The sequence below is a fragment of the Phragmites australis genome, chromosome 24, assembly GCF_958298935.1.
Source record: "Phragmites australis chromosome 24, lpPhrAust1.1, whole genome shotgun sequence".
Taxonomy (NCBI): Eukaryota; Viridiplantae; Streptophyta; class Magnoliopsida; order Poales; family Poaceae; genus Phragmites; species Phragmites australis.
Window position 1 is genome coordinate 775,638 of NC_084944.1, and position 17,118 is coordinate 792,755.

At 44.6% G+C, this 17,118-nt stretch overlaps 3 protein-coding genes across 5 annotated transcripts; all 3 read left to right on the plus strand.

The window, feature by feature from the left end:
* The first annotated feature begins 1,225 nt into the window (after positions 1-1,225).
* LOC133906933 (VAN3-binding protein-like) lies at positions 1,226-5,361 on the plus strand. 2 transcript variants are annotated; one of them, XM_062348897.1, is made up of 8 exons: positions 1,226-1,398; positions 1,711-1,887; positions 3,274-3,411; positions 3,494-3,559; positions 3,750-4,131; positions 4,236-4,370; positions 4,517-4,627; positions 4,976-5,350. In XM_062348897.1, exons 1-8 carry the CDS (start codon positions 1,324-1,326, stop codon positions 5,176-5,178), a joined length of 1,287 nt encoding a protein of 428 aa, XP_062204881.1. In that variant the 5' UTR covers positions 1,226-1,323; the 3' UTR covers positions 5,179-5,350. The 2 variants fall into 2 exon arrangements, with proteins under 2 accessions (XP_062204881.1, XP_062204882.1); XM_062348898.1 differs by having other exon boundaries at positions 1,254-1,398; positions 1,715-1,887; positions 4,976-5,361.
* A 2,206-nt stretch (positions 5,362-7,567) lies between these two features.
* Positions 7,568-15,541, plus strand: LOC133907094 (phragmoplastin DRP1E-like). Of its 2 annotated transcripts, XM_062349118.1 has the most exons (16): positions 7,568-7,861; positions 7,962-8,025; positions 8,115-8,222; positions 8,944-9,045; positions 9,305-9,355; positions 9,451-9,512; positions 9,708-9,798; positions 10,990-11,054; positions 11,157-11,351; positions 11,437-11,556; positions 11,634-11,704; positions 11,778-12,003; positions 12,080-12,130; positions 12,215-12,604; positions 12,685-12,815; positions 13,779-15,541. In XM_062349118.1, the coding sequence occupies exons 1-15, from the start codon at positions 7,715-7,717 to the stop codon at positions 12,811-12,813; spliced, it is 1,872 nt and encodes a 623-aa protein (XP_062205102.1). In that variant the 5' UTR covers positions 7,568-7,714; the 3' UTR covers positions 12,814-12,815; positions 13,779-15,541. The 2 variants fall into 2 exon arrangements, with proteins under 2 accessions (XP_062205102.1, XP_062205101.1); XM_062349117.1 differs by lacking the exon at positions 13,779-15,541 and having other exon boundaries at positions 12,685-13,039.
* A 12-nt stretch (positions 15,542-15,553) lies between these two features.
* LOC133907095 (uncharacterized) lies at positions 15,554-16,720 on the plus strand. The gene has a single exon (XM_062349119.1). It carries the CDS (start codon positions 15,559-15,561, stop codon positions 16,396-16,398), a length of 840 nt encoding a protein of 279 aa, XP_062205103.1. The 5' UTR covers positions 15,554-15,558; the 3' UTR covers positions 16,399-16,720.
* The last annotated feature ends 398 nt before the right edge of the window (positions 16,721-17,118 follow it).

Consider the following 17,118-nt stretch of genomic DNA (forward strand, 5'->3'; position numbering starts at 1 on the left):
TTGCTTTCTGCTAAAGCTACCGTTATGGTCCCCTTTTTCACCTTTTGGTTACACACTCATGCACAATCACTACTAATCCTTTCTTCGTTCGGCATTACAATCATTCTTCCGATCTTGTAAATTGACTCGATCGAGTTACTGTGAGAACTTGTGGACACATTTCCATGTATTGTAACCCGCATCTCATTTACTATCTTTTTCTCAGGCACGCGGACAGCATTACATATTTTCTGTACTCATTTGCTATAAGTGGTAATCATAAACAATGCCCTTGCCATTAACAGGATAATCTCCTCTATCCCAACCGCATTATCTTAGTTCTAGCTGGCTAGTTTTGGCAAGATCCATTCCAAAAGAAGCAATGTGCTTCTGTTCACTGTCACAGTTTACTACTCGACTCGAGCAGCACGAGTACTCAAAGGGGAAATACTAGCCTAAAAGGGACATCAAAGGGATAACCACTTGGAGTATAATACATCGAAGAAAGATTTCGTGGGGATGCTAATTATAATACTAAATCCTTCTGACTCCCGGTGCATTGTGAACGCCGCATGCTTCTGCTTTTTTGGGTATGTTCTGGCAATATAAAGACCTGAAGCCATGCAGGTGTCACAATATCAGTGCATCCAGGGCTTCCTACTAAGGTAAGCTCTCTCTTCTCTGGAGTGCTTGTCTTCAGGATCCTACTGTACTTCTTCCTGTCCTTATTCCCTTCTTTGATCTTTGTTTCTTTCCTTGCAAAATTAGTCTACCTGTCATCATTAAATTGTTTGCACGGTATGTTTTTTGTAACTGTTAGAGACTTGCAAACGCTGTAACTGTTCGTACACTTGCAAAGTTTCAGTGATCAGTCACACATGTCAAGCTGCTGGAAACAGTTCCTTTTAGCTTCCTCCGCTCCATTTTAACATGGGGATACAAACTCTTCTCACATGAAACAAAGTTCTGAAATCATGTTGTGTGTACAGTCAGTAAGGCAATACAAACTCTTCTCACATGAAACAAAGTTCTCAAATCATATTGTGTGTACAGTCAGTAAGGCAATGCTTTTTCATTTTTAATTCAATAATTGCCATTGTTCTCTACTGGTTGTTTTCTAGTGGATTGTCCAGAGTAACAAAGGCGAATCGCGAAACAGTGGAGGAGTTATACTGTTGGTACGACTTAAATATCACATTTAGTGGACGACAATAACTTGGCATCTCATGCATTTCAACTATAAATAAACGGTGTCAGGGTGATCTTTTCTCATCACTACTTTCTCACTAATCTGATTCTGTTGTATCGCTCAGTGCAGTCGTGAGCCTGGTTCGAGCAGCGCTGATGGAGCATTTCAGGAGAGGAGTGGAGTTTGGGATGGCTTCCTTTCAGAGATGCCACTCCCTGTCTTGTCAAATGGTGATCATGCAAATCCTTTTCTTCAGAACATATTTTCATCACAACTTTTTAGTTGTATAATATAAACTGGCTATACAAGTCGGCAAAGGCTCCTATAATCTGAGTAGTTTAGATTTCAGCACTGTCTATATTTTTGGCATAACTGAATCTTGTGACAAGTTCAGAGAAAGGCCAAACTGTTGTTTTGGTCAGTCCCTAGCGCCTACACATTTTTTCAACATGCTCTTACTCTGTCTCTTTCCATTTTAGCTTTGGTTTGGGTCTGTTCACTCTTGGGTGTGAACATATTGCTATTGTTGAATGTTCAAACAGGCAGAGAGCGCACCAATCGATACGAAGAAGCCGGCGATCCGCTGTGAAGAGAAATCACGGCGTTCTAAATGCTGCCACCCCGAAGAGATGCCGGTCATCCCTGAGCAGGCAATGGAGTTCCTCTCTCGGACATGGAGTCCCTCCTCCTCCGATCTCTTCCAAATTCTATCTCCCAGTGTATGTTTTTGCTTATGTTTATGTGCATGGACCACAGCTTCATTTTCTTTTTAGCTTTCACCGAGTGTCGACATCTATCTCTCAAGCTGCTCCATTAATTATTTTAAGATTCACATACAACGAATGCTTCCACGAGCTCAAAGTCTAGTACCACTTCACTTCAACTTTAGCATTAGGTGTACACATCTTCCACACAAACTAGCAAGATCACCTAAGCTAATAACATAAATAGTTTCACTATAATATTTTTATCATAATAATATTTAATTAAAATTTAGTCTCTTTAGTTTTTTATAAGATTAGTATAATTTAGTTACAAAACACATAAAATTAGAAGAAGAAATAAAAATTATATTAATGAAAAATAAAATTATTCATGCTCCAAACTTATACCTAAATTATATACAAATATTTTATCTGTTCTGACCCCAATTTTAATTAGTATTAGTTTTATTTTATTTGGACTCTTTATTTAGATACGTTACTTCCCAAACCGTATAAAAATCGAACTGCTATTTTCCATAATTTTTAATTTCGAATTTAGGTATTTATTAATTGTATTTGATATCGGTTATTTGATTTAATCTAGACGGTTAGATGTTCATAATAATAAGTGGTATATATCTTTTTCTTTTTTTTATTAACATGGCAATTTTATGATCTTCATAGCGAACATGGTGGCTCTTTTTTCTTCTCAAATAATAATGTAATAACTAGCAAGGTGACCTATGCTAATAGCGTGGCTAGCATCGCAACAATATTTTATTATGATATCTTTGATTAAAAATTAGTCTCTTTAGTTTTTTATAATGTTAGTGTCATTTAGTTAAAAAAACACATAAAATTAGAAGAAAAATAAAAATTATGTTAGTAGAAAAGAAAAATATTTATGTTCTAAACTTGTACTCGAATCGTATACATATATTTTATCAATTCTAACCCTAATTTTAATTATTATCAGTTTTATTTTATTTGGACTCTTTATTTAGATATTTTGCTTCCCAACCTGTATGAAAATCGAATTGCTAATTTTTCATAACTTTTAATTCCAAATTTAGATATTTATTAATCATATTTAATATGGACTTTTTGGTTTCCGAATTTAGTTATTTATTAATCATATTTGATATATGCTTATTGTTTAATCTAGACCGTCATACGTTCATAATAATTAATGATCTAGATCTTTTTTTCTCGATTAATATGATAATTTTGTGATCTTAAAAGCGAACGTAATATCTCTTTTTTTCCTTTTCAAATTAGAATATAATAGATCGATAGATGCACTTTTTGATAGATAGATAGATGTACTTGTTGTTCACCTTTTCAGCGTGAACAAAATGTTCCGACTACTTTCTTGTAACTGTCACTTTTCTGCTAATAAAGAGCCTGGGACCATCACTGGAAAACCATGACCCAGAAGGGCCGAGAGGAGACGGGGACGGAGACGAAGACCAAGAGCAGCAGCATGTCGACGCGGTCCGTGTCGGTGGAGGAAGAAGCCAATTGTTCAATCAGACATGCGTAAGTCAGCCATTGGGCTCACGTCTCAGCAACTACAGGTGTTCTCTTGTCATGAACCATCACTTCCTTCTTCGCTTGACAGAGAGTTCTAGCCAGTGGGAAGCCTAGCTCCGGACAGCGCAGGCACAAGCTAACCCAACCTACCTGGGTAAGGACAACTATCGTGACAGCACTAGGCTCCGTTTGGAACACGTGAAATTTTTCGCATTCGATGAGGACAAACAGTAGAGCACGTTGTAACTGCAGTAAGATAACAGTACAGTACAATAAGTATCTTGTCGGAATTGGCACACTGACTGCTTTGTTTGTTTCCATTTGCTCCCCCCCGAAAATTGCAGCTCAACGTTGGGAACATGAAGGCGGTGCTGCGAGGGTTCTTGCTGGACAGCGTGCCGGTGACCGGAAGCCGGCGAAGGAGGCGTAGGGACGAGCTCCGGCTGCACTCGGCGCAGGCGCACGCGGCCGTGTCAGTCGCGCAGCTCGCCGCGGCGGTGGCGGGCATCGTGTCGGTATGCGAGCTGAGGTCGGCCGCCGCCAACGCTGGCGACAAGGGGATAGGCACGGCGCTCGTGTCCGCCGCCGCCCTGGTGGCCACCGTGTGCGCTGAGGCCGCGGAGACCGCCGGCGCCAACCGGGGCCGCGTCACCTCCGCCGCTAGGACAGGCCTTGAGTGCCGCTCCTCCGCCGAGCTGCTCACCCTCACCGCCACCGCTGCGACATGTAGTAATCATCGTCGATCGATGCAAACCATGACTATATTGACGAGAACAACTTGAAAACCTGAGAATTCACCGGTGTTGATTGCATGTTATTGTTCCTTTCAGGCCTAAGGGGAGCTGCGGCACTGAAACTGAGGGCAGCTGACCTCAAGGGCATCGGCCGCGGCGGCAACGCCATGGCCACGAGCATCAGCGTTGGCATCCAGAAGGGCACAACTCTCAGGGTCTGCCTGCCTTGTGGTGAGACATCGATGGCACTATACTATTAGAGCATCTTTGCGAGCTTGCGAGTGCAGAATAACTGCAAAACTAGCGCTAAGATCCGGCGCTGGGCAGGGTGCAACTTAACTGATGATCGGTTTCATATATGTTTGGGTGGTATGCAGGGAGGGTGCGGGTGAGGACGGTGGCCGTCTTCCCGCAGCGCGGCGGTGGCGCGGTGGCGCTGAGGCTGGGGAAGAAGCGCCTGCACGGCGCGTTCGCCACCTACGAGGACTGTAAGTAACAGCTCGTACACGCGCAAGTCACAACACTATTCCGCTGCTGTGTCGCCGCGCGCGTGCACGCCGCGTGTGGTGCGCCCAGTTTGTCCCCTCGGCTCAGCTCACCGGAGACGGCGACACCGTTCGTGCCGCGGGGCCACTTTGCCGGTTGCCCCGGCTGACACGCTTGTCTCTAATGACCCAATCAATCACGCATTCCGATCTACTTGTCGTGTTTGTAATTTGTACGGGCTGCGTGGTTATGATTTGGCTCTATATAAGCTGTTTGGCGGCACACTATGCTGCCCATCTCTGGCCTGATTGATCGATGTTTCTGACGTTTTATTATTATTGATGGGTCAGATGAGGTCTCGGCGGTCGGAGACGGCGGCGGCGGCGGCGGCGAGGCGGTGGTGGAGGGGCGGCCGGCGTTCCCGGTGGCGGTGAGCACGACGGAGGGGGCGACGGTGCAGCTGCTGTTCGAGCACCAGACGCACTGCAAGATCTGGAAGGCGGCCATCGAGGGCATGCTGTCCGATCAGATGCTCAAGCGCGCCAACAACTGAGTACATGTGGAGTACATTGGTTTTCTTGTGTCATCACGCACGCATGTTTTTTGTATGTACGAATGTATGCGAGTGGTTGGTTGTAAGGTCATAAGCTGCAACTATAAATAAATAACATATACTGTAGTAGAAATTGAGAGAAATGATTTTTTGCTTGAGAAGAATTTACTCGAGACCATAACAAGGCCTTATTTGGGGAAAAAAAAGAAGAACGTGCTTAATCTCTACTATATAAAACACAAAATAGTTCTCGTATAAACTCTCCCTCATCTAATAAAAATCCATTAAATTTAAATAATTTACTCATTTTTACCATCTACTTTCGTCCTTCAGTCTTCCCGTCTCGTTACCGGCTACAGTTATAAGACTTATTTTACTAATAAAAATAAATAAATAAAATAGGAGAAAATTAACAGATAATTCTCCTCCTTTTTCGAATCACATCTGAAATCAAACTACGACATCACTCCTGATGTATTTGTTTGGTGGTGCTCTCGTGACGTATCCGCATTTCTCTAATTTAAATTTAAATTTTATATTATCATATCCAATATTTATATTTCCATTATAACGTACGGACACTAGCTAGCAATTTATAGGAAAAAAGAGCTCAAACATACAAAGGCCTTCGTTTGGCCCAATATTATTTGGGCCCCATGAACAGCTCCTGGGCCAGGCTTTGTCCCAATACTCCACACCCGACGTGTTTCTCAACAGCTGGTCCACCACGTGCCCATTTGTCAGCCACAGTGGGGAGAAAGATGCGCGTGCACATAGCCCTAGAAAAGGCCCACCGTCAACTAAACAAACAAGGTTTGAAATCCATCCGGGGGCAGGAATTTGGAAGGCATCTGAACCGACCGTTCTGTCCCACCCAACAACGCGCCACCCTTATCCGCCGCCTCAACTTTGATTCCGAAAATACCCTCGCGTCCCCTTCTTCACAGGAGAGCAGGTTACCTTCGTCAATTATGCTTTGATGAAGAGTTGAGATATATGCAAACTTTCAGAAGACAACCGAGTCTCGTCACCAAATCACTGGAGTGTAACTGCACAAATCTCAAGCACCTTATTTTATTGATGAAAATTTAAAACACAGAATACTATACTCTTTTGCTAACTAGAGTCATATAATTTCAATTAAAATGACCAATAGACCAAAGTGCTATGAACATTTGGGAAACCAAAGTCGGAAACTAGATTTTCCCTTTTTTTTTCTAAAATTAAACTACCTCATGTTACTTTTTTTTTTGCCATTGGGCTAGGATTATATTAAATTTCAGCACATTACAACCCTTTTACATGACGGGCTCTGAAAAAAAAACTACAAAGAACCACATTCTAATCCTCTTGTTGATCTTCTCCAGCTCTGATGTCTTGTGTCACTCACCGCATCATCGCACGAAAGCAAAACAAATTAGAAATGTCAAAGCAACAGGCCCAACCTCCCACCAAATCCAACGAGGGACCTCCCGATCTTGGATTGCCGCAAGAACCAACACCTTGAAGCCACAAATGGGGCACTATGTCGCTATGAAGGTACATCAAAAACAATAGAGGAAACTCAGATTTGACACAGCCATCCTCAGAATTGCTGAAACAGGAAGCCCAGAGACAAACTTCACTATTGCAAGTGATGGAGCCAACGATCTGAAACCACAATCCACAAAAGGATGCTTGAGAACAACCCCTTCACAAATAAGGACAGCACCACTGATAGGAACACTGGTGATCTGTGAAGAGTAGCACCTAATATAGAGAAAAACCATATTTTTATTCTGATCACACACAAGCAAAAAGACAACAATCTTTCTAATATCGTCGCTGGGAACCACGTCACAAGTGGCACCATCGCTGAAGAAGACCCACCTTGAACACAAATCCCCATTCAAACATAACATCATGGGGAGACCCTAACTACTAGCAGTTACTACCTAATCCACACGAGATATATCGTACGAGGGCTAGGCTCCCTTCTACGGCGCTAGAAGGACGTCAGAGGATCGTGGGCTGGCTAGCTCAACGGTGGAAAACAAATTCGCCTACAAGTTGCCTTTTTGTTACTGTAGCAATCAGGAGATTTCTTAACTGCCTCACGTTACTTACTATGTAGATAATCAATTTTACAAAATATTAAGACATGTATAGAATGCACAAATTATACAAGAACTCTATGAATTATGCAAACCAATGTACTTCTCCGAAATTCCCATACGAATTGACGGTATATATGGAGCTTAGGTGACGCTTTTTTGAATTCAGATCACAAAATAACAACTCTAGTTTCGGTAAACCAAACAGTTCCCGCCCGATGACATGAATACGACGGGGGGCAAAACCGGAAGAGGAAAAACGGAATCCGGAGGCAGTTACACCACAACAGTGACGCCTCCTCTCTATCTGCTCGCTTGACTTGCTTCGTTCACACCTCAGAGACAGCAGAACGCACTCCCCCTAGAACCTTCCGCTTCCTTCTAGAACCTTCCATCCCGCTCCGTCGCAGCACAACGCTTCCTCCTCCTCCTCTCACCCCGATATGGCGACCATGGAGAACGTGATCGTGCTCGTGAACCGCATCCAGCGCGCCTGCACCGCCCTCGGCGACCACGGCGCCGGAGACGACGCCGCCTCCCTCCCCACCCTGTGGGAAGCGCTCCCGTCCGTCGCCGTCGTCGGTGGCCAGGTCCGCCCCGCCTCTTCCCGTCGCCTCTGGGCGCCTGCTCACCTAGGGTTTCGTTCCGTATCTTAGTTACGAGGACGCTTAACTGCGATGTCATGTACAGAGTTCGGGGAAATCATCGGTGCTGGAGAGCATCGTGGGGCGAGACTTCCTGCCTAGAGGCTCAGGTAGGCCGTGGATTTCATGTTCGTCGCTGAATTTTTTAAGCTCTTGTGCTGGAATTTTGATGGCTTTGGGTTTGCGTTTCGATCGGAAGGGATCGTGACGCGGAGGCCACTGGTGCTGCAGCTGCACAAGACGGATGATGGGGTGCAGGAGTACGCCGAGTTCCTGCATATGCCCAAGCGCCGCTTCACTGATTTCGGTGAACGCCCTTTCTCATCTTCAGTGATACGTGGTTGTTGGCGGTTATGTTGGCCTGTGCTTTGAAAATTGGATTATCCACAAGTAGGTTGCTGTAATAGAATACTTGATTGCCTATTTTTACTGTCCCTAGCCATGCCTTTTCTAGGCACAGTGAAAAGGTTATAAATTTCGTTCTGCCAGAAGTACCATACTACCATTCAGTTATTGTATTTGGTCCACACAGTGATTTGTTCAATTCCATTGCTTACTCATAAAATTCTGCTGTAATTTTCTACTTCATGAGGATTAACACTTGTTAGATAAAGTTCCATGGTGTTCTGCACCCCAAGGTGGTTCCATGGTTACTTTGATTACATAGTGCAATTATCTAGCTTGCTTAAATAATTAGTTTATTGTCTTGAGAGTCTCAATGATTAGGTGTTGCAGCTGCCCTTGGCGCCATTATAGTGGCATAGGAAGATTGAAATGATTTTATTTGACCGGTACAAATGTCATCAATCAAATTTTTTATACCCCATACTGTGATGCTAGTTCAAATATTATGTGCTTGCGATCAGACTTTGTACCATATATCCAAAAGTAGCATAAACAGTAAATACAAAATCAACTGTCATTAGTGAACTCGGAATGGATTTAGTATTTTCAGACTCCAGTACCTGGAAATGACTGAAGGTGAACATATACTTAATACAGATTCTGCCAATAATTGTTTTCTGCAGCTCTTGTGCGGAAGGAAATACAAGATGAAACTGACAGGTTAACGGGGAAGACAAAGCAAATATCTCCTGTTCCGATTCATCTCAGCATATACTCTCCACATGGTATTTAGACCCTGGGCCTAACCTACTGCTTCTTTCTTTCCTTCTTTTATTATTGGAGGAGAATATTGTGCTGCTTTTAGTTGTTAAATCTAAATGTCAGTTCCGTGTTATGTAAATAGCTCTATACCTTTTCTGTTTGACAAAACCAGTACTTATCTTTGATTACTTGTTTATGGAGCAGTAGGTTTATTGTAGCATCCATGTAGCTCCTGAATCTTCTTTAAAAAAATCATTTATTCTATTCACTTGACTATTGCAGTGGTAAACTTAACATTGATTGATCTGCCGGGTCTAACAAAAGTTGCTGTAGGTATGTTATGTAAATGCCTTCCATCCTTTTATGTGCATTGTTGAATTTAGGAAATTTTATTAGGAACGCTTCACTGATCATGTTGTCTTTTTCAGAGGGGCAACCTGAAAGCATTGTCCAGGATATTGAAAATATGGTGCGCTCATATGTTGATAAGGTAGGTCACTTGAACAGAAGGAAACCATGACTTCAACATATTTGTATGGTGTGTATTATAATAAATGACGTAATACTTTCATCGTCGATACCAGTGCTATGGTTTTGAACTTATTATGGCACTTTTACGCCTTAAAGTAAGAAATAAATACTGATGACTACCTATGTCGTGACATTTCGCTATTTTCTCTTGTAGCCAAATTGTATTATACTTGCCATATCTCCCGCCAATCAAGATATAGCAACATCGGACGCTATCAAGCTTGCTCGGGATGTTGATCCAACTGGTATGAATCTAATTTTTACAGTTACTTTGCTACGATATATTATTTCCATTGGCTGATGATACCATGCTTCAATTTTGAGGTTGAATAGTTGTGTACTTTCCGCATATGCCTAGTATAATCTTTTCTCAGTTCATTTTCTCAAAGCATGCCCACATCATCTGTGCCTGACATGAACAATGATAGCATACACATCAACTGGTTTTGGACTTTCTTTTCTCTACCAGTTTCTAAATGAAGATCATCTGGTTCCCTGCTATTTGTAAACTAGAAATGTGTGACAACCTGCTAACTAATCTCATTCAAAGTATATTTTCTTGCCTTCTTCATGTCTCAGTCCAGAACATTCAGAGGTTGTGTTACTCAGCTCCCCTGATGCCTGTTTATAATGAATTAAGTATGTTACTCGCTGACAGGGTGATAAGCAATAGTGTTATGTGCGGGGTTACTCCCACACGTGCAGGAGTACTGTTCACGAGTAGGGATCACTGTTCACTCGTGTGAGCAGTAACCGTGGCAGCAGCAGGACTTGAGATTAGAATTTATCTATTCGGTTTGTTAGTTTGAATCAGATTCAGTTAGAGATAAGTTTAGAGATTGGCTAGTTTAAATCAGATAAGAGTTAGAGGTAAGATTAGAGATAAGTTAAAGTTGGATTTAAATGAGGTCTTTGCAGGCCTATATAAGGCACATGGCTGCCACCCTTTGTAATCAAGCAAAGAAGAATTAATCTAGTCTCTCAATATTATGCCTCTCCAATCTATGGTCTAATCCCTCCCTTAACAGCCGAACGTCGCCCGGCTATCCTCCCAGTGAATGTTTACCCTAACAAATAGAAGGTCACAAACGCCCCTAAGTAAGATTGGGAGCTCAATTCTCAGCTACTAGATTCACTTGGATGGTGTATGATATATAGCAAGGTAGAATGGGAAAGTGGGAGTTTGGTAGGGTATAAAGAGTAAAGTGGAATAATTCAAGTGTTTTCGAAAGTGTCAGATTGTCATGACTTTTGGTGGTTGACATGAGCCATGTAGATTCAATCCAATGGCTTAGATTACTGGTTGCATCCCCTATTTTGAGGGTAGCTCACTAGTTCTCATTTGATATGTTCCCCATGCTGACACAATCCCATCCTTTTCAGTTTTGATTCACCATGTTTGTTTCTCGCCTGAGGGATCATCTTAACTTGTTCAGGTGATAGGACGTTTGGTGTGTTGACTAAACTTGATTTGATGGACAAGGGAACAAATGCACTTGATGTATGTTTCATTGCTCTCTTGTTCAGTGTGCATTTTGGCCAAACTTGGAGTATTTATCATCTTTGGAACTGTAACTACCCTGTCTTCTTTCTTCTTGTTAAGGTTCTTGAAGGAAGAGCTTACAGACTGCAGCACCCATGGGTTGGAATTGTGAACCGTTCACAAGCAGATATCAACAGGAATGTTGACATGATTATTGCTAGGCGAAAAGAACAAGAGTTCTTTGCTTCTAGTCCTGAATATTCTCATCTAGCCAGCAGGATGGGTTCAGAATATCTTGCCAAACTTCTTTCACAGGTTCAGTAAATTCTTCTACTGTTTTCGTTTCTAGTGTTGGTGATCTAAAAATGGTCGATCATGCTGTGTTGTTTCCATCTTTCAGCAACTAGAGGCTGTGATCAGAGCACGCATTCCAAGTATAACATCTTTGATAAACAAAACTATCGACGATCTTGAATCTGAGATGGATCACCTTGGTAGACCTATTGCCTCTGATGCTGGGGTAATCTTGCTGAACTTTTGAGCTAAATTGCATTGGATTCAAACAGACAAAGGAGCGTCATGTATGTGCTTTTGCAGGCTCAATTGTACCTCATCTTGGAGCTTTGCCGCGCGTTTGACAAAATATTTAAAGAACATCTTGATGGAGGGTAAATGTCATATCAGTTATTTCATTTAAAAAAAATCTACACCATACCCAAAATGCAAATGTAATTTTTGCAGACGACCTGGTGGTGATCAAATTTATGGGGTTTTTGATAACAAACTCCCTTCTGCTCTGCGGAAGCTTCCATTTGACCGTTACCTCTCTGTGCAAAATGTTAAGCGAGTTGTATCAGAAGCAGACGGTTATCAGCCTCATTTAATTGCTCCTGAGCAAGGGTACCGTCGACTGATTGAATCTGCTCTCAACTATTTTAGAGGACCAGCTGAAGCTTCTGTAGATGCTGTAAGATATCTTCTTCCTGTTCTGATTGTGTTAGTACTTTCTTCATTAAATGAGGAGTGTCTTACCATCACTGCAGGTGCATTATGTTTTGAAAGAGTTGGTGAGAAAATCCGTCGGGGAGACTCAGGTTGGTCTGCGCTACTTAGATTCCAAAGCATCAATCACACCTTTTTCCCCAGTTATATAGTTACAAAATTTACTGCATCTTTAGGAGTTGAAAAGATTTCCAACTCTTCAAGCGGAGCTTGCTGCTGCATGCTTTGAGGCCCTCGAGAGATTCCGTGAAGATAGCCGTAAAACTACTGTACGGTTGGTTGATATGGAGTCAGCGTATTTGACAGTGGAGTTCTTCCGCAAGCTCCCACAGGAAGTTGATAAGACCGGGACTGGAAACCCCGGAACTGGAAACCCTAATACTCCTGCTGTTGATCGTTACACTGATGCACACTTTAGGAGGATTGCTTCCAACGTGTCCTCATACATTGGCATGGTATCTGAAACGCTGAAGAATACTATCCCCAAGGCTGTTGTTCACTGTCAAGTCCGCGAAGCTAAGCGGTCCCTGCTTAACTATTTCTACACTCAAGTGGGCAGGAAAGATGTGAGTAAATTAAGTGTTTTGCTAGCTTTGTTCATTTCTCCTCTTACGAGTCCTTCCAGTGATAAAATATATTTTTGTAGGCTAAGCAACTTGCAGTACTCCTTGATGAGGATCCTGCACTTATGGAGCGCAGGCTGCAATGCTTCAAGAGGCTTGAGCTGTACAAGTCTGCACGGGATGAGATTGATGCCGTGTCATGGACACGATGAAGGTAACGTTCTACATGCTTGTTATATATCTGCCTTCTTAATTAGACATGTTGTAATTTGACAAATGCAGAATTTACAGTCAGCTATTCTGCACTTTTGTTGTCAAATCTTAGTAGACTGATCACCCGTTTGCCTTGTATATTAGCCTGTTAATATCAATCGTTGTGCACTTGTGCTATATCTATTTCTTAACTGCGATTAGGATATAAATCTAAATTATTCATAACTCATGTGCAGACTTTAAAGCACTAAGGTTGAGGTTAGTTTGTAATACTTGAATTCTGTAGGAGGCACATGTTGATTCTTAAGCTCCTGCTTCCTGTCCATCCAGTAGTCGGTATAGACAGTAGGGCTTGGACTTTCAGATAACTGCATTTTGGTGTGGGTTTTCTAATGAAAATACTATCGTTTATTCAACTTGCGGTTAACTATGTGGTTCATGGTATTGGCCTGCTAGGTCAATCATAGAGAACAAACAGGTTTGCATTGTTGGCTGCGAGCACTACCATGTAACTGAACCAGGGCAGTTATTTAGTGTGGTCTACCGTATCATATGGGAATTATATAAGAGCCGTCCGATAAATAATACTGGTATTGCGTCTGAACAATCTTGGCGTACTCTGACCTGCAAGACCCGTGTGCCGTCCAATTGTTTCTTATTCTGACATTTTCTACTGTTAAGATTGATGATGCAGAACCATCCAATAGAGGGATCGGTTTAGTCAGTTTTGGTCAATTTCTGGATGGTTCTTTTGTCCCTGCTTTGCATTGGTTGGACTGTATACAAATCAGTCGTGATTCTTCGGTCAGTTGCATACCTTCATTAAACTTGACTCTGCATTGCACTATGTTGATCTGACTTTTGGTTCATCTGCGGATTCCTCGTCTATTGGCAATAGATTCACGCTTTCTAGAACTATTATTTCCCCCTTTTTGATCTCTGACGAGATTCTTGCATAGAACAGGTCTAGTACTGGAACAAAACACCACATCCATGACGTATCTTGACAAGTTCGCGTATCTACAGCAAACTGGAAGTACGCATGCATACTAAGAAAAAATGTCACTTTGAAGTTTGAACAATGCCTGGCATAAACCTAAATTTCTGGTTGGGTTTCTTGTCCATGGTCATATAGAAGAAATAATTTTGCCTTGAGGTTTGAGCCGTCCTATTTATCATTCCACATAATTCTAGTCCGTTATTAAAACTACGTCAGCATGGATCATTGGCTGGTCGGGCTGTCCACATTTGTACAGGTACCAAACAGACATCGCTGCCAATTCAGTATTGATTGAGACTGGTAACTAGGACCAGCTGCTTATGCTATGCGTCACGAACTCACGATCGTGATTGTAATGTCCGAACAATCTCCGAGACCATACCTTGGACTTTCGAAGCGTAAACAAGAAAAGGCAGCTAGTTGTTGCCCATTACTTAAGGCATACTAATTTAATCTACTGTCATCATGTGACGGTTAGCCATCTAGTAGTAGTTAGTGGGAGGAATGGTAGTAGTAAATTCCTGTGCTGTGCAGGCCTTCCTCTTCCAGCTTTGGCTGCCCCCGTCGTCGCTGCACTTGCACGGACCGCTCCCGAGAGAGACCACACCTTAAACTACCGTTATGGCACATGTAGTCTCGTGGTGTTGCTGCTCGCCACATGCCGGGCACGGGCACCTCCTAAGAACATCCGATCCGATGCCATTCATTTTGCTTCTAGCCGGACGTCGTTGCTCGCATGTCGTGTGTGCAGTGCCCCGGGGGGGGGGGGGTGTTCATCTGCCGCTCCTGGGAATAAACTTTTGAGTTGTTGCCGTCAGCTCCTGTTGTCTGTGGTCAAATCGTCAGAACGAACAAGTGCTCCTGTATGGGCCAATGATACGTACCCAAATGGATACGCGTTGGAAGCTTCGGTGTGTCGCGTCCGTTAGTCCACGTCTCCGGAGCACTGTTGCAATTGACCATGCCGAGACCACGAAACTGTGCTGTGGTGTGTTAGGAGTATATATGCCATGGAAAATGCACAGAAATGGACTCGACTCTTCTCACCAAGCATTTGTACCTCGACGCATGGAATCTGTCCTTTGTCAAGAACGGAAGCAATAAATCCCATGCACATGTCATTGTACGAGCAATAAATCCGCGTAAAAGCTTTCCCGCTAACGATATACGGATTGGCATACGGCTAATTCTCACGTTTACACCGAGAAATCGGATTACGCTCAGTGTTTGAATATGGATTTACCAAACGATTACCTATTTTTTTCAGTCTGTAACCCGTGAGAAACAAGTACATAGACCCGGTTTCAAATCCATATGGTTAGACATGTTAGATCCCTGGTGAGAAATCGACCTCAGCTCATGTGCTGCTTAGACGACTGGGTAGATAGAATTGAGGTGAGAGACCTTTTCGGCGAGGAAAGTTTGATTTTTTATTTTTTGGAACTGGGGACTTAAGAGTTGAACTAGACTCTAGACTAGCCTGCACCACGGGCCCCACCATACCGTTTCCGTCCCGCCCTCCCTCCCAAAATAAATCCCAGCCATCGCCCAACCCAAACCACATTCCACACCGCAGGCCGCAGCACACAGCCGAGGCGCTGCTGCTGCAGCACCGAGCCAAGAAAAATCCAAGCCCAACAACCAACCAACAAGCCAAACCAACCGCGCTGCCTGCCCCCTCTTGTTCTTGGCTTGCGCGGCGGCAGCGTCTGCGACGACTGGCCGGAGGGATGAGCGCGAGGAGATGAGGTGCAAGCTCCACCCCTACGCCAACGCCGTGGGCGTCTGCGCGCCCTGCCTCCGCGGCCGCCTCCTCGCGCTCGCCGCCGAGCGCGACGCGGCCGCCTCCGGGGCCAGCAGCGACGGCAGCTCGCCCCCGCGCGCGCACGGCGCGGCAGCCAGGGGGTTCCCGCGTTCCGTCTCGCCCTACGCCGCGCACCGGCGCTCCGACGCCTGCGCGTACGCGACCTCGTCGTCGTCCTTCGCGCACCAGCCCAACCTCCTCTTCTTCCGCACGCCGCAGGTCGGCCCCGTCGCGGCCGCCTCCGCCGTCCGCGCCGACGAGCCCGCTGAGGAGAGCCACAGGAAGGTCGCGCGGAGGCGCTCCTTCTTAGCGGCGATCTTCGGAGGCGGCGGCGGGCGCCACAGCCGGGAAGAGGGGGCTAGGAAGGACCCTCCCCGACGGTCCACCTCGTGGCTCTCGGCGATCGTCCACCGCAAGCGAAGACCCGACTTGCCCTCATCGGTTGCGACCTTGCCGGCGGCGCCAGCGCCACCGGACGAGGAGCCCGAGTCACCGGGAAGCGGCAGCAGCAGCTGGTGGTTCCCGTCGCCCTCGCCGGCCAGGCAGCACCGGCGCCGGCATGGCGGCGGCGCGGGCGCCAGCGGTGACGGGATCTCGGGGCTCGCGGTGTGCCTGAGCCCGCTCGTCCGGCCTAGCTCAGCTGGCGGCCGGCGCCGGTGCCAGCCGCCAGACCCCTCCTCCCTGGGAGACAGCCACCGGCGTCACGCGTCTGCCGGCGGCGCCGCGTCGTTCGGGCGCAACACGTCCCGGAAGCTCGCCGATATGGGTAGGTTCCGATGACGCAGCCTTGCGCGCCCTCGCCGGCCAGGCCAAATTTCCTTTCCTTTTTTTTTCGCTTCTCTGATCTTTCTTTTCTTTTCTTTGGTTACAAAATTTGACCTTTTGTTAATCTCGACGATGATATGATGATGTTTGTTAGTACTAGCTGCCTTGGAGACTGAAACGAAAAATGGGAAATTTCAATGGCAATTCGGAGGATTTGTTTTGGCTCGTAGTTGATTAAGTCCGGCATTAGCATACTAGTATTAACACAAGACATTGGAATAGCTATTTTCTATGTGAATTTTCAATTTGTTTGGAAGGAAGACGTCAACTTGGGAAATTTCAATGGCAATTCGGAGGATTTGTTTTGTCCACTGCTGGGTTCAGTTGAGTTGCGAGTGAACAGAGCTTGGCATTTGTCTTGTGCACTGCGCGGCGTTTGTTAGTTGCGACTCTGCTGTGGTTGCTTCTTCCTCTTTATTTGTTCAGACTGCTGCTGCATCAGAACTGGATTTTTTTTGCAGAAATGCACCCTTACCTTCTTTTTTTGAGCGCAAACATGAACGCTATATTAACCATTGACAGAATTACAATCCTTGCTGATTACATCTGCCAGTAAATTCGGTACGCAACTCAACCAAGTACAAATTTTGTTGACCGAAGAGGCCTGTTTAGCACAGAAGTGAGGCGCACTATTGGCCATCCGGTGGACATAAGAAAAGGAAATAGAAGTAAATC